Source organism: Amphichorda felina (assembly GCF_050947745.1).
Source record: "Amphichorda felina strain 45539 chromosome Unknown scaffold_5, whole genome shotgun sequence".
Taxonomy (NCBI): Eukaryota; Fungi; Ascomycota; class Sordariomycetes; order Hypocreales; family Bionectriaceae; genus Amphichorda; species Amphichorda felina.
The window spans coordinates 486,888-510,047 of record NW_028145045.1 but is presented as its reverse complement, the minus strand read 5'-3'; the positions used below and the strand labels follow the sequence as shown (position 1 = coordinate 510,047).

At 52.5% G+C, this 23,160-nt stretch overlaps 8 protein-coding genes and 1 non-coding gene across 9 annotated transcripts; 4 read left to right on the top strand and 5 right to left on the bottom strand.

Annotated features, from left to right (window-relative positions):
* Window positions 1-153: 153 nt before the first annotated feature.
* ACO1O0_004999 (beta-lactamase/transpeptidase-like protein) lies at window positions 154-2,167 on the top strand (the record flags this gene model as incomplete). Its single annotated transcript, XM_083194427.1, has 3 exons — window positions 154-658; window positions 708-1,095; window positions 1,162-2,167. 3 exons carry the CDS (start codon window positions 154-156, stop codon window positions 2,165-2,167), a joined length of 1,899 nt encoding a protein of 632 aa, XP_083049340.1.
* A 305-nt stretch (window positions 2,168-2,472) lies between these two features.
* ACO1O0_004998 (uncharacterized protein) lies at window positions 2,473-4,308 on the bottom strand (the record flags this gene model as incomplete). Its single annotated transcript, XM_083194426.1, has 2 exons — window positions 2,473-2,824; window positions 2,882-4,308. 2 exons carry the CDS (start codon window positions 4,306-4,308, stop codon window positions 2,473-2,475), a joined length of 1,779 nt encoding a protein of 592 aa, XP_083049339.1.
* A 708-nt stretch (window positions 4,309-5,016) lies between these two features.
* On the bottom strand, window positions 5,017-5,115 carry ACO1O0_004997. Its single transcript has one exon. It is a non-coding gene; the product is annotated as a tRNA-Tyr (tRNA).
* Window positions 5,116-6,580: 1,465 nt separating this feature from the next.
* Window positions 6,581-7,264, top strand: ACO1O0_004996 (uncharacterized protein; the record flags this gene model as incomplete). The annotated part of the gene is made up of 2 exons (XM_083194425.1): window positions 6,581-6,658; window positions 6,686-7,264. The coding sequence occupies 2 exons, from the start codon at window positions 6,581-6,583 to the stop codon at window positions 7,262-7,264; spliced, it is 657 nt and encodes a 218-aa protein (XP_083049338.1).
* A 453-nt stretch (window positions 7,265-7,717) lies between these two features.
* On the bottom strand, window positions 7,718-8,626 carry ACO1O0_004995 (ankyrin repeat domain-containing protein; the record flags this gene model as incomplete). The annotated part of the gene is made up of 1 exon (XM_083194424.1): window positions 7,718-8,626. The coding sequence occupies one exon, from the start codon at window positions 8,624-8,626 to the stop codon at window positions 7,718-7,720; it is 909 nt and encodes a 302-aa protein (XP_083049337.1).
* Window positions 8,627-11,270: 2,644 nt separating this feature from the next.
* Window positions 11,271-14,499, top strand: ANKRA2 (Ankyrin repeat A protein 2; the record flags this gene model as incomplete). The annotated part of the gene is made up of 2 exons (XM_083194423.1): window positions 11,271-11,448; window positions 11,504-14,499. 2 exons carry the CDS (start codon window positions 11,271-11,273, stop codon window positions 14,497-14,499), a joined length of 3,174 nt encoding a protein of 1,057 aa, XP_083049336.1.
* A 357-nt stretch (window positions 14,500-14,856) lies between these two features.
* On the bottom strand, window positions 14,857-16,892 carry ACO1O0_004993 (HET domain-containing protein; the record flags this gene model as incomplete). The annotated part of the gene is made up of 2 exons (XM_083194422.1): window positions 14,857-16,295; window positions 16,352-16,892. The coding sequence occupies 2 exons, from the start codon at window positions 16,890-16,892 to the stop codon at window positions 14,857-14,859; spliced, it is 1,980 nt and encodes a 659-aa protein (XP_083049335.1).
* A 3,505-nt stretch (window positions 16,893-20,397) lies between these two features.
* ACO1O0_004992 (NPP1 family protein) lies at window positions 20,398-21,280 on the top strand (the record flags this gene model as incomplete). The annotated part of the gene is made up of 2 exons (XM_083194421.1): window positions 20,398-20,573; window positions 20,623-21,280. 2 exons carry the CDS (start codon window positions 20,398-20,400, stop codon window positions 21,278-21,280), a joined length of 834 nt encoding a protein of 277 aa, XP_083049334.1.
* A 302-nt stretch (window positions 21,281-21,582) lies between these two features.
* On the bottom strand, window positions 21,583-22,494 carry ACO1O0_004991 (uncharacterized protein; the record flags this gene model as incomplete). Its single annotated transcript, XM_083194420.1, has 2 exons — window positions 21,583-22,213; window positions 22,367-22,494. 2 exons carry the CDS (start codon window positions 22,492-22,494, stop codon window positions 21,583-21,585), a joined length of 759 nt encoding a protein of 252 aa, XP_083049333.1.
* Window positions 22,495-23,160: the final 666 nt, after the last annotated feature.

Below are 23,160 nucleotides of genomic sequence, written 5' to 3'. Positions count from 1 at the left end.
GAGCTTCCCCAGGAGCTCCACTTCCAGGCCCGAACCGCCTATGTCCGGCGGATCTTATATATAGACTGGCTACACAATACCTATACCCTATGTCTCTAAATATTGCGACTCCATTCACCTCTGAGCTTCCGTTTTGTCTCTCACCTTGCTACAATGCCTTCATTCTCAAATCTTGTCGCGGCGACTGCTGTCACGTTTGCCTGCGTCGCCTCAGCTAAAACATGTCCTCCTCTCGGCCCCGTCCTGCCTGCCCCTAAGGCCCCAAGCCAGCATGCTTCCATGCAAAAGGCCGTCAAGAACCTAACCGCCGGGCTCGACGAGACGGCATCTGCCTTTAATACCACCGGTCTATCCATTGGCGTCAAGTCCCTCCACGAGAAGAAGCAGCTCTTCAGCTATCACTTCACACCCCCGGTCTCGTCCGGCATTGGCACCAACAAGATCGACGAGGAGACAATCTACCGCGTTGGTAGCGTCTCCAAGATGATGACCATCTTAGCCGCCCTACAGAACAGCAACATCAACATGGACGCCTCGGTGCTCGACTATATCCCCGAGCTGGCCAACGTTGCCGGCTCCAAGGGGGTCTACGCTACGCCTTGGAAGGACATCACTGTCCGCTCTCTGGCCAGCCATCTTTCTGGCCTCGCCACCGACAGTAGGCATGGCGAAACCTTTGGAGATAGATATCTGCTTACATCAAACAGTGGCCACCGACTTGGGCGTCTTCCCCAGCGAGATCTGGGGTGAAATGGGGTTGCCTGACATCCCCGATGACGAGCGACCCCGATGCTACGGCATGCCCCCTACCGAGGCCTGCACTCAGGAGGACCTGCTCGAGAACATTGGACGTCTGTCCCCCGTCTCCCTCCCACACACTGCGCCGACCTATTCCAACACGGCATACGCCATTCTCGGCATGATTGTCGAGGCCGCTACGGGAAAGAGCTTCAACGAGGCCGTCAAGAGCAGCATTTTTGACGTGGTCGGCATGAAGAGCACCTCCTTTGACGGACCCGTCGACTCCTTCTCCGAGAAGGGCTTCGTCCCCATGGGCGAGCCGACATGGAATGCCACACTCGGGGTCTTTGAAGCGTGAGTGCATGCACCGACAGTGAATCGTAAATGTGCGGTTCAGTCAGCTAACCTATGATCTGGCAGCGCTGGTGGCATGTTCTCCAACACAGTCGACCTCATTGCCTTTGCCGACGCCATCCTGAACAACAAGCTGCTGTCCGCCAGCCAGACCCGCCAGTGGATGAAGCCCGAGACTCACACCTCATCCGCGTACTACTCGGTCGGCGAGTCGTGGGAGATTCTGCGCAGCCCCAACATCACCTCCGACGGCCGTCTGCTCGACGTCTACGTCAAGACTGGCGACCTGGGCCTGTACCATGCCGTCCTAGCCATTGTCCCCGACTATGATATATCCATCTCGGTTCTCAGTGGTGGTATCGAGGCTTCTGCTATTCCCTTTGCCCATACCATCGCCCTCAGCGCTGTCCTCCAAACTCTCCTCCCCGCCGTGGAGGCTGCCGGTCGTGATGAGGCTATGCGCTTTGAAGGGACATACTCGGACGAGTCGACCAACTCCACCATCACCCTGGCCACTGACGACGGTCCCGGCCTTGTGATCAAGGATTTCCAAGTCCGCGGCTTCGACGTCCTCCATAACTTCAACGCCTATAGCATCAACACCATCCTCTCCTCCAGCTCAGACAAGGAGACTTCCACCAAGCAGCTGCCTGCCGTCGACGCCAGGCTGTACCCGACAGAGCGCAAGGCCCCCGGTGCGCACCACACGACCGAGACGGCGTGGCGCGCCATCTTCGACAGTGCGACGCCGGAGGAGAATGCGCAGCTCGAGTCCAACGTCTTCTACCCGGACGCTAGCTGCGTGTCGTGGGTCCAAATGGACCGCGCTGCGTACAATTATCGCAGTCTGGCCGACTTTGCTATCGTGGAGGCTGAGCGGGGGGACGTTGTCAAGGCTGTGAAGAATCGCGCGTTTAATGTTACTCTGACTAAGGTGAGTGATGGCGACAACAAGGAGGGGGGTAACGGATCGGAGGCGCCTATGCCGGAGGGGGCGGCTGGGAGGGCCATGATTATGGGAGATTTCTCTGTCATGGTTGTAACCGTGCTAATACTTGTTCATTTCTTGTAGGAAGGGTATTAGTCCCCATATCGTGTGGTTGATCAAGAATGGAAGTTGACTGTTCACTTGGCATCGTTTGTCAAGATGGGTGTTGAGTGAGAGATGTATGTATAATAGCTACTTTTCAAGGGGGGTCAATTAGGAATATGTAATATATTAATAGTACATGGGTCTATTTGGGCCAAACATTGACAGGTTTGAACTTTCTCGCGCGGCCGCGCCAGAGGTGTATCATGAATCCGAAATTAAACACAAGCGCTATTGATAATGTCCAAGGATAAAACACTATGCCTTTTAGACAACCGCAAATTTCTTCAGACCGTAATCCGCTCTATGGCCGGGCCTTCGTATACTTGACGAGGGTGATTCATCGCCAATGGCCACAGCTCTTCCAGATATTGGGTCTGCATGAGCATCAACGCGCTCACGTCATCCCAGAGCAGGCTGCCTAGGATTCGCAGCGTCCCGTTGTATCCCGGTGACTCATCCGAGCGAGAGCTATCCACATCATTCGAGTCAAAGTCTGTATCAATGGCAAGAATGAACCCTCCCTGTCCCGGCGTGGGGTTAAGGTACGAGTCGATGACAGCCTTGTCTGCCGTGAGGATAACATTGCTGTGGGCCTGCGGTGGGACAAGATTGAACTGGCGGAGAGAGTTGAAGTGCCTAAACATTGTCTCTGCGTTAGTTGTGATGAATACCCCATGCTCTGTCAGTACGTACGTTTTGACCCCCTCGACATTCATGTTGCCGTCCTCGAACCCAAAATCCTTCACGTAACGCCATTCCACGACAGAATTAGCCTTGACGTTGTCAGCGCCACTCAGCTCACCCCCCCAATTCGAAACATCCGCCTCGAACTTGGTCTTGAACGTCTCCCATTCCTCGTCAGTGTGGTCATGGCACAGCCTGTAGGCCAGATATTTGCTCTCGTAGCTATTCGTGGGCATCTCCAGTCGTCTGTTGGCCTCCGCAATCCACGTCTCCTGCTCGGGGATCCTCGGCTCGCCATGCAGCTCGATGCGGGCCCTTGCCTGCGCCCTGGCCTGGCTGCTTGCAACGGATGCCAAGTCTGTGACGCCGTGGAAGTCCTGGGGGACCGGCGTCGCGCCCGCGTTCTCATTGAAGTTGGACCAGAGCTCAACACGGCTTAGGTACTTGATCCGCGTATAATAATCAGCCTGCCTTGTCCGGGTGTTGGCTGAGAAGGAAATTGGCTCCTCGCGGTAGGGACTGTTTGAGGGCGGAGGCGCATTGTCCTGCGAAGGGATGTCGCCCCCTTTGTAGCCGTCCGTGGGGATGAAGATTGCGAAGTCAGCCTGGGCTGTATTCTGGGACAAGTCGTGGAGTCTGTTTGTGAGAGTCCAGTGCTCCTGGGTCAAATGTTCTTGGCGGGGACCAGGCTCAGGGAGGCTGGCCAGTTGCGCCAGTATAGGATCCCGGAGGCGGTCGATATGAGTAATCACCCAGTGGTGAGCACGGTTGGATATTGAGTCGTATAGTTCTCTAATAAATGCATACCACAGGCCAGTAATGTTTACCGTAGGCTGGCCCTGCGCCGTCTTTTTGGCATTCAGGGCATCCTCGAACGTCTTGAGATGGTCCCAAATGAGGTTGTAGGTGTCCCGCAGATTGCTCTTGATATCCGCAAGGTTCAAGTAGTGAAAGACGTTGATGACGCCGCAGAAGTACTGGCAGGCAGTGCTGAAGTTGTCTGGGTCGTCCAGATGGAGATCGTTCCATCGCCTCTCGGACAGGGGCATGACCCCCTCCCACAGGCGCGACTTCATCGCATGCAGTTCCTTGGAGATGGGCACTAGCCTCGACGCGTCCTCGAAGGAGCCTATCCGTGCCATAATCCGGTTCATCGGTATCTCGTCGTTTTGGTTGTAGGGCGGCGGCGCCCAACTCGACAGTGGCTGCTGCAGGAGCAACAAGTCCTCAAAGTCCAAGGTGCCCTGTGAAGGTGAAGCCTGCTGGCTGTCGGGCAATTGGCCGTCGGCGGCGAACATCATGAAACGCGCTATGGTTTGGGGCTCCAGAATGCGGTCCATGATCCAGAGGGTCCTATCGCGCAGCTCCTGTGGTAACTGCGGATGAAGAATATCGTTGGCCACATCTGAGGGCGTATTGCCCCGTTGGCGGATCATCTGCCGTAAAGGAGCAGATAAAGTAGAGTCGTTGGCACTCAATGCTAGGTCTCCTCGTAGGAAGAAACGCCTGAAATTCATATTGGGAGACTGACAAGGAACGGTGTAGTGAAGATGTCGGTTGCCGGTTGTGTAGTGTAGGCTGATAGAGTCAGTTCATGTTTGAATGCCTGGCATGGAATATAAGAAAATTCGGTCAATATTTGGTCCCCATTGAAGCTGCCACCAGTGTCAAGCACCACCAGTCAGCATGACAGGGTTTAGATGTTGCGATTTACGGAAATATTGGCTTGGCAGCGCCGAGGCTAGTGTTGAAGTCCAGGCAACGGTGGCAGCCTTGAGCAATCCCCGGGTCCCCTGCGACGTGAGGCGTGAGGCCGCGTTTGTCGCATAAATTCCCTAATACAGCTCCAGAATAATCTCACGGTGTACGTAATTGCCAATGAGTAGCCATGACTATAAACATCTCTTCACAGTGTTTATCATGTCAGCAGGTGTAAGTTACCATTGTGGATCCATGGAGATGGGTTTCAACCACAGCCCCGTGGATGTGCTTACATGTAGATGAGACGTGCTATGTTCAGTGTTCACAATTATTAATTCTCCGCTTACATGTCCGTATATTCCGACCAAACCGAGCCTGTGGGGTACAAAAATACGTAACTCATCTGACCTTGAGCAAAAAAAAATAGACCGCGGAACAGTCTCTCTCAGGAACCGGAGTCGAACCGGTGACTTTCAGGTATCCGCTCCCGAATTAACAGGACACTTACAGCCCGACGCCATGACCAACTAGACCATCCCGAGTTTTCGCTGTGGGTCCTCGAGCACTTCGAAACCACTATGACACAAGGGGGCTCGAGTTTGATATCCTGGGTGATCATGGAGTGGCTCTCGAGTTCATCATGTTAGTCGTCTGAGCCACCAGGGCTTGTGTACGACATGGTATATTCTACCATAGTTACATGCCATCTTTTCCCATAGAAATACCCCCACTTGCCGTCCTGATATTGATAGTGTGAACCATGGAATCCCAGGCTCCCAGATATCATAAAATCAACAATTTCCCGAGTTTTAGGCCAGTTCTAGCGCGGAAAAAGCCCCAAATTTTGCGCTCGAATAGGTTAGTCGAGATTATGAGGTGGTGGACAAATTCATTTTGATAACAACAGCTGCCATTAGTATTCGTTGACAAGCACTTAGAATGGTTCCCTGATTTATAGCACAAGTGCATCTGGTCCAATAGTCAGATAAACTGGGCTTGATTTTTTTATGCAGAATTCTACTAATGTATCAGACCTTATATATTGCTTCCTGTCCCTTCCTCAGTGTATGTGTGACTGTTGTATATGTGAAGTGTTTGGTTCTGCTGACACCGGGTAGGCTCTGGGGTTGCCGCCCCCACCGACAACACTATCAAAGCATCCATTGTAAAGTGATGGTCAAGATGGATGTTGCTTAGGGATATTATGATAAATGACGACAATCGAATGGCCTGAGACTGCCGGGCCTCTGTCCTCCATCATTGGACCGGGACAAATACGGTCCCCACAGCGTATTCGTCCGTATAAGTGCAGAGCTCTGATTTTTATTTGGCGCCTGACAAGGCGCCGCCTCAAATACTTGTGTCTTATCTGGGGATCTCCTCGTGGGGTTGAGTTCTCATCACTGGCTATCTCTACTAGTGCTACTTCAGATCCGCTTGGCCGGGACTTGGAGATGACGGACATGACTACTAGACCTAGGACTGCGAGTTTCGCTTTCAAAATTCCAAGAAACTCGCAGAAAAAAGATTCCAAACGTCTAGGTAACTAAGTATTTGTAAATTGAAATATCATAAAGACGGGTATACTGTTTCCGAGAAGTCGGGTTGGGCTCCCGATGCATGGGTGGACAGAAAGCATCATTTCCTGCGTCAATATATCCGTATATGCATAGGGGGTGCGAGGACAATGTTGGTAATTTGGATCCTTGCGGGCAATGGCTTCTGACCGAGGGCTGGACTGCGCCTAGTCCTATTTCAACCCTAGGAGCTATGCCCTCGAGATCCTACTGGACAAGCTTGGTGTTGTTATCCATAGATATAGTCAAGCTTGGTTTGACTGGTTCGTGACAAGGGGGAATGCGTACATGTATTCGAAAGGAACCCGTGGCGCCCTCGTGCGGCGTGCCGCCAGCCTACGGCGACCTTAGTAACCGGCATTTCTCCCCCACTGACTACATGTATAATTGCCACTCTAAGTTACTAGCGCTGGCTATCGCCGTTACGGTCATGACCTCACTCGCCGTGCAAGAGTGCGAGCCCTGGCGCCAAATTGCCCTGTGGCCCGAGTACCCTTCACCGGACTACGTGCCCCTCTGCCTTGAGTTGGACTAGAAGGTGGCGGTCTCGCTGGAGCTTGAGCCGCTGTTCCCCGGACGGCCTCAAGATGGTATACGGGCTGCAGTCCTTCAACGACGAGGAGATTCTGGACCTTGCGGCCAGGGGCCATTGATTGAAGTCCTTGCGTTTGAGAGTGTGGAAAGCGACGACGACAGCTACATTCAGCCCTCCGGCAACGCCTCGTGGGCGTATTTCACTTCCCAGAAGACCGAGTACACCCTCGCAGGAATGCGCCGAAGGGTTGCTTATGGCGTGGTCATTCAAGTACCCTACGTCGATGAGCTCGAGAACTTTGAAGAGGCTCCCAAGGACAAGTGGTGGACGACAGAGGATGTCGAAGTGCGCCTTGTCTGCATGAGGCAGGATAACACCGTCGGCAGCGAGCAGAGTGACAAGGGAGCCGATGGTGACAGCAACGATGCTGACAATGGCTCTTTGGATGATTCCTCTACGGAAGGCAAGGGCAATTCCGGTGAGAAAGACGAGGGCGACTTTGCACCCGTCGGCGCGAGGGTTGGGTTTGTTTTCCTGTTGGTGGGCGTCATGGCCGCGGTCGCTGTCAACATGATTTAAACAGTGGAGCGGTAGACGTGATCCGGGTGGCTCCGTGATGGTAAACCTACTAATATTGCCTGTCTTTATGATTAAAAAGAGAGGCAATTCATATCAATACATCCAGATGAGAAGCCCCATTTGCTGAATCGCAGTATGGTGTATTGGCATCACGCGTACATGTAGTAGGGACAATAGTTCCAGCCCTCCCTGTTCGACATGTTTGAGTCTCGGTAAGAAAGAGTAACCCAATTCATAGCGAATACCACTGTATGCAGTGGAAAGTACGGCATCCCCTCTGCTCTTCTAGAGCCAAGCCATTGCTCTGGTGCTACTTAATAGTACCATATTGTATGTTTCGTCTTTTGTAATCTATTTCAACCTTTTCTTTCAAGAGAGGGGAATTTGTGTCGGTATTATGATAGTAAACGCAAGCAATTTGTTTGCCAACGTTCAGAGTGTTTTCATTGACTGCTATCCAATAGTCCCATCCAATAGTGCTATCACTTTTTTAAACCCCCCTTCCTGCGCCATCGTTAAGGGCGTCCGCCCATCATTATCCATCGCGTTCACGTCGACTTTATCCAAGCGCATCAGCAGATATACAGCTGCCCCTGCGCCCTTAGCCGCCGCCCACCATATCGGCGTCCGGCCGCGCTTATCCCTCGAGTTGACATCAACTTTACCCGTCGCGAGTAGTATACGGAGTGTCTCATAATCCCCGTTGCCTGCAATCCACGATAACAACGTCCGGCCCCTGTCTAAGTAGTCCTTGACATCTGGATCAGCATTTCCCGTCGCAAGGATCATCTGTACTATCGCCCCGTGCCCGTTCTTAGCAGCCAGCAAGGTCGGGGTCAATCCATACTGGTCGTACAGATAGTCGGGCTCACTACTGTCCCGGGCCAGCAGCAGCTTCACAACGTCCTCATGGCCATTCTTGGCGGCAAACGCAAGGGGAGTGTACCCGTTAACGTCGATCGTTTGAGGTTCGACCGTCTCCCTGGCAAGAAGCATCTCCACCACGCCATAGTGCCCATTTTCCGCGGCACACGACAGCGGCGTCTGGTCGCTCATGTTGACAAGCTCGTCCTCGATGTGGTTCTCGGCAAGCAGCAGCTTTACGACCTTTTCATGGCCGTTGCATGCGGCAAACCACAGGGCGGTCCTGGCGTCGCGGGGAGACACCCACTCTGACATGTCAAACTTGGACTCTTCGTCGGGAATAGTATCCGTGGAGTTCATGTCAGCGCCGCCTGTGGCCAGGAGCAGCTGGACTACTTCGTCGTGGCCTCGCTCGGCAGCCCAGGAGAGTGGCGTGCGGCGATTAACGTCTGTGCAGTCGGTGCTAATGTTTTGCTGTTCCAGGAGCAAGCGTACCATGATCGTGTGTCCGTGCCTCGCGGCCAGCGTCAACGGCTGTTCAGATTTATCGCCCCGCACCCGGACGTCGCCGCCGTGTTGCAGTGATTTTTGAGCCGTGGTTAACTGCCCATGTTCTGCTGCCCATAACAATGCCAGGCTTCCAAAGTGTAGAGCATCGCGTCTGTAAAGATCGCCGTGTAGGATATGATGGAGGCGGCGGTTTACCTGAGCGATGGCATTAAAATCCTGTTGAGAATCTAGATGATGAGCTACCTCTCGTATGACGCTGTTTGGCAAATTTAGAATCATCTTCTCGGCTGGATTGGTGTGGTCTGGCCGGATGGACTGTTTCAGTGTTCAGGGCATGGAGATACCCATTGCTCTCAGTAGCAGGGAATTAAGCTGTACATAGGGAAGCCAGATAGATGGCAGAGGCTTGTGGTCCGGGCGTAAGCAGCATTGCACAACAAGGTCCGTCCGTCATCATGGACCGACATTCCCCCGATCTCCCTCCACATCGCTGTTCAAGGATCCAGAACTGATCTATGCGTTCCAATCTACGATTAGAAGAAAAGAAGGATACAGAAAAACTACGGACGGTTTTCACTAATTGTCACTAACCCAAATACTGGCTGGCCCCTTAGGACTATTGGCTTTGGAGGAGGGGTGTCTATAACCGGAGGCATGTGGATCCATTATTGGCATCCACTGGTGACCTCCGCTTATGGAAATGCGAGTTCCAGGCTTACCTTACCCTGAGGTATGTCGACCTATCGCAAATCTAAAGTGTACCTAGGAAAAAAAGAGTAGCCCACTGGCCCTGGACTAAAATTTATACTCTAATGCATTGCTTTGTTGAGGATAACGAAATTTACCGGACTTAACATCAGCTAGATCCAATCTAGTAGCCCGTGTTGAGCTTCCCTAAACTGTTGTTTATTATGGTTTTCGTCGCATGCTCAAGAATTAGCCCCCTTCTTCATTGTTGTCATGGCCTAACATGTATCGGAGCCTGAGACGCGGTACTATTTTTATGTGATCTTGTACCTCGGCCGATCATCTCCTTAATGCCCGTCTGTCACATGCTTTCCTGCAGGGCCAAGTCACCAGACAACTTGCGGCATGCCAAGGGCAAAAGCAACAGGAGCTGCTCGCCCAGCACCTGCATCAGGACCAAATAAGAAGCAATCAGGCAAATCGCTGACCACCAGTCGCTGGTCAAAACGAAGAACCCGCCTTGCTCCTTCGTCATTTTGCATTTCAGTTTCCCCACCTTCACTTTTCGTGGCCTACTTCCGTAACTCATAATTCTTTCTCCTGCTCCATCCAAACTGGCCGCATCCTGCCGAGAGCATCTCACACGGCTTGCTTCTTTGACCACGGAGAGAGACCGCTTCCATCTTCTTATCTCTCGAGAAAGAAGATAATCAGACATTCTTTGCTCTAGTGTAGCGCTGCAAACCTTTACGTCTCAAGAACTGTCAAGAACGGCTCGATTCTTCGTTGAAGACTACATGCTAGAGCCGTAACACTTGAGGTTGCTATGTACGCACTCGCACTCTCGCGCATTCTTGCCTGGGATTTTACTTGGTTGCATCGCGGCGCATGGAGTACTTTGATATGGGCGCTGCTTTTTGCACCGATGTATTTCCTCTGGTTAAAATGTACTTCAAGCATGCAGCGTCAGCCGGACAGCCGGGTCATCGCCGGTGTGGAAACCGAAAACTGCATTTTAAGGGACGACCCGATTTCGGCAAACGGGGACGATAACAATTCAGATGTAACTTTGATGGAAGAGATGGAGAGAGAGACGCGCTGCGACAATTCTGGGACTCAAGCGGCCAACAAGCGAAAGTTAGACTGTACAGCCTACACCGTGGGCTGGGTCTGTGCTATAGCCACCGAGCGTGTTGCCGCGTGCGCATTTCTCGACGAAGAGCACGAAGGGCCAAAAGAGGTGCACATCAATGACACCAATGACTACATTTTAGGCAGTATTGGGAGGCATAACGTGGTCGTGACCGTCTTGCCTGCCGGCGAGTACGGCATAGCCGCCGCAGCAAGCGTCGCTAAGGATCTGTTGCACAGTTTCCCTAATATCAGGATCGGTCTAATGGTCGGTATAGGGGGCGGGGCGCCAAGTCCAAAGCATGACATACGACTCGGCGACATTGTGGTTAGTGTCCCTGGCAATGGGAATTCTGGCGTGTTCCAGTACGACTTTGGCAAGACGATGCAAGGGGGAATCTTTCACACAACGGGCTTTCTAGATCAGCCACCAATATGCCTACGAACTGCGGTGAACGGCCTCAAGGATCAGTATGAGAGAGAAGGCCATCGGCTTGAGGAGACCATCAACGGTATTCTTATGGAAAACCCAAGGCTGCGGCAGAAGTATGAACGACCACACCCAAGTACTGACCGGTTATATCAACCCAAGTTCACTCACGTCCCAACCAATGAACCAAACTGCGTGGGGTGCTGCAGTAACGATCCGTCAAAGCTAGTTTTACGACGTGAACGGTCTAAGCACGACGACAACCCTGCTATTCATTACGGCTTGATTGCCTCGGCGAACCAGGTGATGAAAGACGCCCTTATAAGGGATAAACTTATTGCACAAAAAGATGTCCTATGTTTTGAAATGGAAGCAGCTGGTTTGATGAACCAATTTCCCTGCTTAATTATTCGCGGTATATGCGACTACTCAGACTCCCACAAGAACAAGGAGTGGCAGGGCTACGCAGCAATGGCAGCGGCTGCATATGCGAAGGATCTTCTATGCAGAATCCCACCAAACAACGTTGAGGCTGAAAAGAAGTTCGCCGATATTCTCACAGGTGAGTTGCCAGTCGTTTAGGAAGCATACTAATAATATATAATAATTTTGTATAGAACTTTTAGATACTGCAAAAGAGCAACTCCAAGCCAGAAAAGATCGGACCAAGGAGAGACTCTCTGAGAAAGAACAAGAGTGCCACCAGTTGTTCCGCCTCACAAAGAGCAGTAGGGACGATACATACGAGTGGTACAAAGAGCGAGTTGAGGAAAGGGTCGACGGCACATGCCAGTGGTTCCTTAAGCACGAAAACTTTCAGGCCTGGCTGCAACAGGAGTCCGGACCTCTTCTAGTAACCGCAGATCCTGGTTGCGGAAAGTCGGTGTTAGCCAAGTACCTCATCGAGCACGGTTTGCCACAATTGACAACCTCGACAACCATTTGCTACTTCTTTTTCAAAGACCAGGACCAGAACACCATCCGAAAAGCGCTGTGCGCATTGCTCCACCAGCTTTTCTCCTACAAGCCATCTCTAATTAGACATGCCATGGGACTATTCCACCGAGATGGGCAAGGATTGATTGACTCTACAGAATCGCTCTGGGAAGTCCTACGAAGTGCTGTGAAAGACCCCCAGGCTGGACCTATAATCTTTGTTCTGGATGCCCTGGACGAATGTGCCGAGTCAGAATTTGAGAACCTGGTGAGGAAGGTTAAAAGCCAATTCAGCAGCAACCAGTCAGGCCATGGCAAGTTGAAGTATCTACTAACTAGCCGGCCGTATGAGAAGGTTGTGTCCCAGTTCCGCGATCGCGACCTGCTGAAAGCTTTCTCAAATATCCGTGTACCAGGTGAAGAAGAGTCGGAAACCATCAGCCAGGAGGTTAATCTCGTCGTCGCACACCGGATAAAGCAGTTATCAGAGAGGAAGGGCCTCTCACCAAAAATCCAGAATCACCTGGAGAAGAGAATACAAACGACTACCCACCGCACATATCTCTGGGTGTACCTTGTGTTCGACTACCTAGAGGGCAGAACGTTTAGAAAGACCCTGGATGGCGTTGAGACAACTATTTCAAAGCTTCCCAGGAGTATCAACGAGGCATATGAGCAAATTCTGAAAAAGTCGGAGGATGAGGAACCTTTGATGGTTAGGAAGGCTTTGAGTATCATCTTAGCGGCTAGTCGTCCGCTAACGGTCTCGGAAATGAACATTGCCGTGAATATTGACGAGAAATCACAGTCTATTCACAACCTGGACCTGGAGGATGATGAGGATTTCCAATCCCGCCTAAGATCTTGGTGTGGACTGTTTATCTCGATTTATCATCGCAAAATTTATTTCCTACATCAAACGGCCCGCGAGTTCCTTCTTGCTGAATTTGCACCTCCTTCGACTGTTCCGTCGGGACTCTCCTGGCACCATTCCATCACTATCCGCCAAGCACATACCATCCTTGCCGAGGCCTGCGTGCTCTATCTAAATTTGATGAACTCTGATTTTAGGCTTCGAGCACATGCGAATGGGGAATCCAGCCATACCATCGACAGCCAGGCTTTCTTGGACTACTCGGCCAAAACCTGGGGAACTCACTTTCGCGAAGCCAGTATTTCGGACAACGCTACTATTGTGTCTTCTGCTCTGAGAATTTGCGATCCGAATTCTAAAGTTCATGCCATATGGTTTAGAATCTACTGGAAAACTACATTTATGGTTACTACCCGGAACTTTACGGATCTTATGCTCGCGTCGTACTATGGCCATCGTGCTGTAGTCAAGCTGCTGCTGGAGAGAGGCGCTGACATCGAGGCTAAGGACTGGGAGTACGGTCGGACGTCGCTATCGTGGGCCGCCGGAAATGGATACGAGGCCATCGTGCAGCTGCTGGTCGACAAGGGCGCCAATGTCGACGCTATGGATAGTGATAGTCAGACTCCCCTATCATGGGCCGCCGGAAATGGTCATGAACCTGTAGTACAGCTGCTGCTTAAGAAGGGTGCCAACGTGAAGGGCGCCACCTTTGAGGCCACGGATAGTGACAGTCGGACGCCAGTTTTATGGGCCGCCGAAAACGGGCATACGGCTATAGTGCAGCTACTGATCGAGAAGGGCGCCGACGTTGAGGCCAAGGACAGGGATAATCGGACGCCGCTATCGTGGGCTGCCGGCAATGGACACGAGGGTATTATACATCTACTGCTTGAGAAGGGTGCCAACGTTACGACCAAGGATAGGGACGGGCGGATGCCGTTATGGTGGGCTGCCACCAATAAGCATGACGCTATGGTGCAATTACTACTTGGCAACGGTGGCGACATTGAGGCTAAGGACAGGGATAGCCGGACGCCGCTATTATGGGCCGCCGGCAATGGGGACGAGGCTATGGTTAAGCTGCTGCTTGATAAGGGTGCTGATGTTGAGGCCAAGGATAGGGACAGCTGGACGCCGTTATCGCGGGCCGCTGGACGGGGGAACGAGGCCATGGTACGGCTGCTACTCGAGCACGGCGCTGATGTTAAGGCTCAGGATAGAGATGGCCGGGTATCATTATCGCGGGCCGCCGGGCGCGGACACGAGGCCGTGGTACGGCTACTACTCGAGAAGGGTGCTGACGCCGAGGCCAAAGACAGGGATAGCTGGACGCTGCTATCGTGGGCCGCTGGGCGTGGGCACGAGGCTGTGGTACAGCTGCTGCTTGCGGAGGGCGCTGTCATTGAGGCCAAGGATAGGGATAGCCGGACACCGCTATCGTGGGCTGCCGGAAACGGTCATAAGACTGTGGTCAAGATGCTGCTCGACAAGGGCGCTGACGTCGAAGCCAAGGATAGCAAGTATGGTCGAACGCCGCTATCGTGGGCCGCCGAGAAAACGCACGAGGCTGTGATCAGCCTCCTGCTCGAGAAGGGCGCTGATGTCGAGGCCAAGGATAGAAGGTATGGTCGGGCGCCACTATCGTGGGCCGTCGAGAAGAGACACAAGGGCGTAATTAAGCTACTGCTTGAGAAGGGCGCCGACATCGAGGCTAAGGATAGGTACGGTCGGACGCCACTATCTTGGGCCGCTGAGAACGGGCACGACGACGTTGTGAAGCTTCTCCAACAGAAAACTTGATAACTATCGCACCAAGCGGTAGATCACAGTTAGAGGCTGGAACATTCCGCGGCTGACATTGCATCGTATAAACGGCAATTAATATTCATCAGGCCATCGTCCTATTACATACAGGGCAGTGTCAGTGACGAATGGCTTGTTTCAAGGCAGACAGGGCGTGGGAGGGGTGGGAACAGACGCCGCAGACAGTTCGAGACCAGGCAAAGCGTCCATAGTCCGTACAGAGTTATCCTATCAACATCGGGGTCTCTAATGCCCGTCCTGATCTGAAACATAGAAGATCAATCTCCTATATCTCATCATAGCCATTCGATCAACACTTTTCCATACACTATAACTATACACTGTACGTACTAATTACAGCAGAATGATATCTACTAGTTCGTCCACACTCTCCGGCCACGCCTCGCCGTACATAACGCCATGCATATACACATGTGTCACCAGCCGATATCCACCTTCCACAGGCCTCAGCGCTAGCGGCATACTCAGTCCACTTACAACAGCAATCTTGTCGCCCGGCCGGATTGATACGGCAGGCGACTCGGCCGTCGTCCCAAAGTAGGCGTTTTCTGTGTAGAAGAAGGCCTTCTTCTGTGAGAAGGCCATGGCCAGCGACTGGAATTTGGAGCCCGCGCCGCGCATTGAGTAGAAGCTAAGAACCTCTGGCGCTAACGTTTCTCTCATCCTGCGCAGAAACTCCTCACGCGCCCAGGCGCCCTGCGGGATGCTGTCGCCCAGGCCCTGGTTCTGTATCGCCGCGGCGGTGACGCCGAGTTCGTCGAGGCACATGGCGCGGTGCCAGTGCTCGAACGCGTCGTCTTTGGCGCTGGCGTCGTTGCAGTCCGGGTTGTCGTTGACGAGCGTGCGCTGGAGGGCCGTCTTGGATGGTTCCCCCGTGGGGTATTCAGACCACTGACTGGTTTCCACCCAGCTCCTCAGGACAGTGTAGAGTTGATGATTCATGGAGAGAAACTCGTTGGCTACATCAGGTTGAAGCATGCTGTTTTCGGAGCTATTCGTTACTTTCAGTTTTTGCATAGCTTCGTTCAAGTCCGTCTCCCCATTGAGTAGTGCTTCGTTACGAAAGATGACGGTGTCGATTATCTTTCCCTTCAGGGTCAGCGCCATGCCGTCTTTTGAGAAACTCCAGCGCGGCTCGGCAGATTTTGATACCTTGAATCGGTCGCGCAGCAGGCCATGTCGTGAGTCGGTTTCTTCCCATCCATCCTCAGCCCAGTCGGGGACCCAGGAAGCCAGCGTGTCCCGGCGTTTGTCTGAAGGAGCGTAATACAGTAAGTATAAATTCTTGTCATGGTTGATGGACGCTATGACTGCCTCCCTGTAGACCGCGTCGACACTGAGTGAGTAATCGGGCAGGGGGAACGGAATCTCCAGTTCCGAGAACAAGCCGTAGAGCGCAAAGATCTTGTCCTTGGGATCTCCCGACTTCTTACGCCGGGCGTTGGAGAGGATAGAGAATACCAAAGGTTCGTTGTATGATCCAGGGTTATCGTCGAGCATTTTCTTAGCGCCTGTGTATCTCCTGGCAGTCAGATAGATGGTGAGTTGCTTCTGGACGCTCATGGCCTCCCGCCACCTGCTCCACGGATACTTGGCGGCGCCGAGTGCATCGATGAGGACGATGAGCTCAGTCCATTTGAGTTGAAGTTGTCCACATTGTAATTCTAAACGATCAATCCAAGAGAGGGTGGCTTCCTGGACTGTCCACATGCGGTGGAACCAGTTCCGCTCAAAAAGGAAGCCTAGCGGATCCTCCGACTTGGACGAAATGCCTAGATACAGAGGTTAGTCTTTCATGTCTGAAAGTCTTATATAAATCATCACTTACTATTCGCTAATGCTCTAACCCGGTCATGGAGCTCCTTTTGAGCTTGTCTCCGGTCCTTGCTCTTGGCATCCTGCTGCACCGGGCTGACAATTTCATCAATGGCGTCCAAGGCTGCCTTAATGTAGGCATCGCTCTCGCCGAGCCAGACAACCACCTTGGAGGCGCACTTGTAGATCTGGCCCATGAGTGCAACTTGAGAGCTGCGCTCCTTGATGCCCTCCGCCGTCTGGTCTATACATATGCTGTCGATCCACAGCTTGGCCACGTCGCTACTGTGCCGCAGGTGGCGCAGGGCCGACTCGCAGTTGGCCGTGATGAGAAGGCTGCCATCGTGACATTCAATATTGCGGCTGGGTCTCTGGGCATCCCACGAGTAGGAGACGGCCGTATAGTCGCCATCCCAATCCAAGTGGTCGTCGAGGGAGATGGGCACGAGGCGGCAGCGTAGAGGATCGGAGGGGTCCTGGGCGGGGAGAAGATGAATGATGCGGATGTAGCGGGGGTTGAGGAGAGGCTCGTGGTAGTATTGATCCTTTGCCATGCCTTGCTACTGCGAGCCGGAGCTCTTGGAGGATGAAATCAATATCTCGTAACGTTGGTGGTCTGTTGGACGGAGTGGAGCGGGGTCACGATCACTCGGAGCCGGATCGGTGACGGGAGCTAGATAGAGTGCTGATACGACAATGGCCTTGTAATGCGATGATGGATAGCGGGTGGCGGGAATACTCAGCATTGAATTTAGTGCTGATCAATTGACTACCATGAGGAATTTCAGTCGCAACAATGACCCTCGCACCCAGATGACGAGGCTCTGGGTCTGGCGAGGTCCGAATCTGCCTTGCGGCCAGCGCAGGCATACACAGTAGCATAGATCACGCATATAGCAATAGGGACCATGAACACAGCCACTACGCCACCTTTCCGGTTGTCCAATCCAACGAGCATTGAATTAAACCATCTCCGTATTTCACCTCCACGGCATCACCCATGACCCATCTACAAACTCTAGAGCTTCGTCGATGGCTTCATCCCCATCTACTTCCCATCTTTTCCAGCGGCTTCCGTACTCTACGTACGAACATCACACCATACGAGGGGCAAGCCCTACCGTCGCCGGCGCCAGCCAAACCAGACCCCCTTGCATTTGGTTGCTAAGTAGAGGTACATCGTTGCCCGGATAGCCCTTCCCTCCATCGCAACAAAACGATGCATAGTCCAAACAAGCATTTAACCGCGTTGCTTCAACCCCGTTTTCTCACGCCGATAGTCGACGTTCTACTTAAATTGTTATCGGGTCACAGGCAGTGTTTTCGGCCTATCGTAAAGAATTATACATCCATGTTCCCCAACAAGAAAAGTTAGAAAGCTTAGCCCAGCTATAGTAAACGTGATTCATAATCATTACGCTCGGCACGATGGTATGCTCCCTATACCCGTCAGGATCCTGGAAATCGATCTTTGAATTATTGGACAGGGTACTGGATAGATGACATCGGGGATCTACATACTGGCACCGGAGAGACTCCACACACAAAAAGGAGTATGCCACAGGACGTATTCTAGACACCATACCAAAAATAAACCTTTGCGTAGAGAATATCCACCCCTGGCCCCGAGTGGTGTGAGGTAACATGATGTGGCTCATCAAGATGAAATTAGGGGTAATGAAGCAGTTCTCTTGCTGCAATACGGGCTTCTGGTTCGTAGACGAAGATCTTGGTTAAGAGGTCATACAGAAGGGCAGCTCCACAATCTTGCATCTTAGGCAGTGCCCCTAGCAATGTATCCCACTTATCACCATACCCAAATAGATAGGTATTATCTACCTTGACAGCCTTTGGGTTTCATTCCATATCCAACAAATAAGGTAGGAAAAGGTAGTGTTCGTGCTCAAACAATACCCGTTCCGTTTGCTCTAGTATCGGTGTGCTGGTCTAGACAGTACTTTGTTCTATTATTCCCACATACTTTAAAATATATCTCGCAAAGATCGTTTGTATCACTCCACCGTAGCTCACTTGGCTTCCACTTGCTGGCTTTCCTTTTCAGCCACCCCTGAGAGTCCCACAGAAGACCTTCCTTCCACTCCGGCGGAATACCTTGCTCCAAGGTATTGATGATGTAGCTTGCCACCTCGGATGGAGCGGTGACTTTGGAAGATGTTCGAGAAAGGACCTTCTCCGGACCTAAGTCGAAATATGCAGCATCCCAGAGCCCTAACATCGTTCGCAGGCCTACCCTCTACTCCAACTGCAACTTCGGGTGCTAGGAAATTGACCGGGGTCGCGAACACTTTCTGTGGTGGTGGGGAGATGAGGAAAGATTAGTAGAAGTCGATGAATTTAACGTCGGTCTTGATGATGTTTGCTGGAAAAGGGAGAAATTCGATGTTCTTGACTATAAATCGTGGGGCCTCAGGACTGGTTGTTTCGCCCGACTCTGTCTCCACTACTCCTGTCACCGGCCGGCCAAATAGGCGGTAGATGTGGTTCTCCCCTTAGCGGTCCAGGTTCGAAATGTCAAGGACAAGGTTGGCCGTAGTAAGATCTAGGATTCTGTCAGTAGTCTACAAAACTCTAAAGGCGATCACGAACCAACTCATCTCCATGGCATATACCATATGAGTGGAGGTTGGTAAGCGCCCTCATGACCTGATAACCCAGTTTCCTCGCGAACCACGGGGTGAGCCAGCAATCGAAATGTTAGGACCGTAACAAGTAAACTGTCGACTATGCTATGCCGCAAAGTGGGTTTCGGCGTCCTTGGAGGCTGAGTGACTGAGGACGCTCTTTGCGCCAGTAGAAGCGGAATACTCATCGTCAACAATGTTCAGTGCCACCCACCTCTCCTCAATATCATCCCCCGCAAGCCAAAAAGCGAAACCCCCACGAGTAACGAGCTTGTGCACGACTTTGTAACGCCCGTCATGGTACTTATCGCCCATGTGGACAGGATAGAAGCCCCAGGCTCGTATTTCTCCACGTCTTCCTATCGCCGACCCCTTCTGGAAGCGGAAACCTCTTTGTCCTCTTCAAATTCTGAATAGGATGACACGCTGAAAATGTTTGCAAAAATTGGACGAGCGAGCGAAATGCAGATGGACAGATGGGAGAGTGCTGCAAGGAGTGGGAAGCAGCCTGCATGAGGGTTGAATGGCCCGTGCCGTGCATTTTGGGGGCTGGCTACGGACAAACCAGCTCATTCTGTTGGCTTGTGCTTGAGCGTAGCATCAGGCCAGCCGTGGCCTTTGGCTGGTGACCCTTACCTGGGCTGATGAAGGATCATAACCCCTCTCCTCGTCAGGCCCCCAACAGTGAAACAAAACGGCACATGGGAAGCATAAATCCGTATACGAAGTAGCTTTTAACTCTATTTTTAACGCTGTCGCACGTTTACCCCGCAACCTTTTTATTTTATTTTACAAATATAACCCACCCAGGATCGTCCCGCCTGCTTACATGCACTTTGGGGTCCGTTTTGCGCCTGAAAAAAGATATGAAGATCGGTGTTTCTGGCACAGCCCCAGCAGCCTTAGCATGTCGGATCAGAAAGGTCGAAAAGTTGTCTCGACAAATGCAAGCTCGCAGCCTACTATACCCGGAATAGGTCTCACAGCCTGCTTTCTTGCGGCTCCTTTTCCGGCCGGCTCAGCTAAGCTCAATAAAGACATCAAGGCCGCATATGTTGACACGGCCCAATAGCCTTGGCATATTACATCACCACACCAGAGAGGTCGAGAAGACTCTGTATTCGAACCTTTCAAGGTGGTCCCTGGAAGCACCGGTTTGCACAGTCTATTTTGGGCGTTCTGTGAACAATGTTGTCATAACCAATGGCTTCGAAACCTGCTTCGTGGGACGCTGTCAGCGAGGCTGGCGGCTGCAGGATCTTTCAACCCATCATGGAATATCTCACTGCTATAGCAGTTGAAGCCTTTGGGTATAAAGAGGAAACACGATGCTGTCCAAAAATGTTCGCTCCAAAGCAACTACTCTCGAACAATCACAGGAAACCACCCAAGTCACCTTCCTCAAACTCTTTCCAACATGTACAAGAGCCTCAGCATTGCGGCCAAGAGCCTCGCTTTTCTCCTTGCCACCACTGCCGTGGCAAGCCCCATTGAGCAGCTATACAAAGAGGTCCTGGACAAGCGTGATCCTCCTCGAGCTTTGGCAGAGCATGCTACTGAGGATGAACTAAAATATCAGCCTGCTATGGACTTGTAAGCCCCCCCTTGGGTAGAGACACGAACAGACCTAATCAATTGGCAGTGACACTGATGGCTGCTACAACGTTCCCGCCATTGACGCCGATGGGAATGTCTCTCCTGGCTTGAAAGCATGGATGCAATACGACTTTGCAAAGGACTGCCGCGATGAGTCCGACCTAGACAATAACAACGTCTACGTCCGCACGCGATGCAACAATGGTTGGTGCGCATACTTGTATGCCTACTACTTCGAGAAGGATGTCGGCTCTCCAGGCGTCGTCGGCCCTGGAGGGGGCCACACGCATGACTGGGAGCACATCGTCGTGTTCGTCAACGATGAAGGCCCCCAGGTTGTCGCCGTGTCCCAGCATTCAGACTATGAGACCAAAGCTGCTAGCGACGTGCGTTGGCACGAGGAAACCCACCCCAAGGTTGTCTACCACAAGCAAGGCGGGAGCACTCACTGTTTCCGCTTCGCCAACTCGGGCGACGACAAAATCGAGAATCACAAGGGCACGTGGTTCTTTGGCGCACTTATCGATTATTACACCGGCTTCCCCAATGAGCAAGTACGGGAGACGTTCCTGACGCACGACTTTGAATCTGCCACCCTTGCCTTCACGAATCCCCATTTCAAGTCGAACTTGAACAAGGCTCGTGACCCCAGCGACGGCAGCCAGGACATGGTCCCTGGGTTTGACAGCGGCAAGGACGAGTAGGCATAAACAAATTTCGGGGTTGATTCTCATTGGCCTAGGGTTCTCCGTGCTCAGTCGTTACTGTCAAGGCCAAGCATTGTCAATGGCTTCTTGGATACGGGGCTGCCACAGCCTGCCCACGGCAAGACGGCAATTCTACTATCCACAGGGCTTCGTCGCCACTTACCACCTCCCCCGGGATAATTACCCTCAATTCCAGCGGCAGAATAAAGGGCTTTGGGACATAGACTAGGACTTGGAATATTGAGGCTTTGCGCTAAATTGCTTAAGAATACATCTTCCACAATGCATCGTATTTGAAGTTATACATAGCCCATCTCAGCGTTGAATGCATCCACCACTTCTCGGGTAGCCTTAACAATCTCTACACAGTTGGGGCTGTCAGAATGGCAGCATATTGTCACAGGATTATCCTTCAGATCAAAGCGGACAATACTTCCAGTCACACTGGTCACACTCCCGTCCCGGACCTGCTGGGAGACATGCTTCCTAACGTCGTCCAGCTCCCACGGCAGCCTCTTGCGCTCGATGACCAGCGTGCCGTCCGGGTTGTAACTCACATCCGCAAAGAACTCTGCCCAGAACACGAGCCCCGCCTCCTCGGCAGCGGTCTCCATGTGCGTCCCCGGGAGCCCGATGACGGGGACACCCTTGGGGATACCGGCCATGACGGCCCGCGCGACGTCCAGGTCCCTGCAGCAGAGGCCGTAGAGCATACCATGTGGCTTGACGTGGTGCAGGGGCAGGCCCTCCCTGTCTAGGAAAGCCTTGAGGGCGCCGACCTGGTAGACAATGTTGGCCGTGTGCTCCTCGGGGCTCAGGACAAGCTCGCGTCGGCCGAAGCCTTGAATATCGGGCAGGCCGGGGTGGGCACCGGTGGCGATGTTGTACTTTTTGCAGGCACGGACAGTCCGGGACATGACGACGGGGTCTCTAGAAGAGAGGAGTTTGTTAGTAATTGCCCTGTTCACTGGGGTAAACTGGTGGTGGCTTCTACCCGGCACTGTCGCATATATGTGGTTAGTAAAATGATCCAAATCTCCATGTCATATATACAGGGTAGGGTAACCCTGGCATTCGACATACTGGAATCCACAGGCGACATTGGCCTGGTCAATGAGGGGAAACAATTCCTCGTCCGGGCCACATTTGAAATTGCCATAGGCCTCGCCCAGGTCAACGTTGATGAAGGCTTTCTTCTTGATGGGGGCCATGGTGCCAAATGCAGTGGTCAATCTCGTCCGCCACATGTGCCGATTACGGTGGATACTTATGATGCGTATGGTGCCGTATATGCAGAAAATGGCAGGCAGTTTGGGCGGGTTTCGTGCGAATATAAGAGCCAGTCGGAAAACACCTGGCTCGACTGCAGCGTCATGGTGCGTGTGATCGACATTTAACGGGGTCAAGAGTCGGAGTCGGAGTTGGAGCGGTGTCGGAGCAACGGCGGGACGGAGTCGGAGGTAGGTGGGTCTGACCTAGGGGCATACGCACAGGCAACTCACTCACGAATGTAATACTAAGTAGTAATGGACTTGCAGAGAGTCCCTAAACTCAAATTTCTAGCCAATGGGGATTCTACTACCCCAATTATTCGTACCGCGTACGTCCGAGGCCCGGGAGGAAATGCGGGACTGATAATGGAGAATCGCCGATATCATTGAAGCTTATCATCACTCGGTTCCACCCGTAGAAGCAGGGCAGCGATCCGTACCCCAGATCCCCACTGTCGGACCGGACCCCGTCTCATTCTTGTTCCTTGAGGTGACACTCCGTAGTAATCACCACCACAAACTGTACTCGGCAGGTAAGAGATGGGCCCCCGGCAAGTAAGTCGGCGATACGGAGCTGACGGGAGTGGCCAGAACTCACTATCGCAT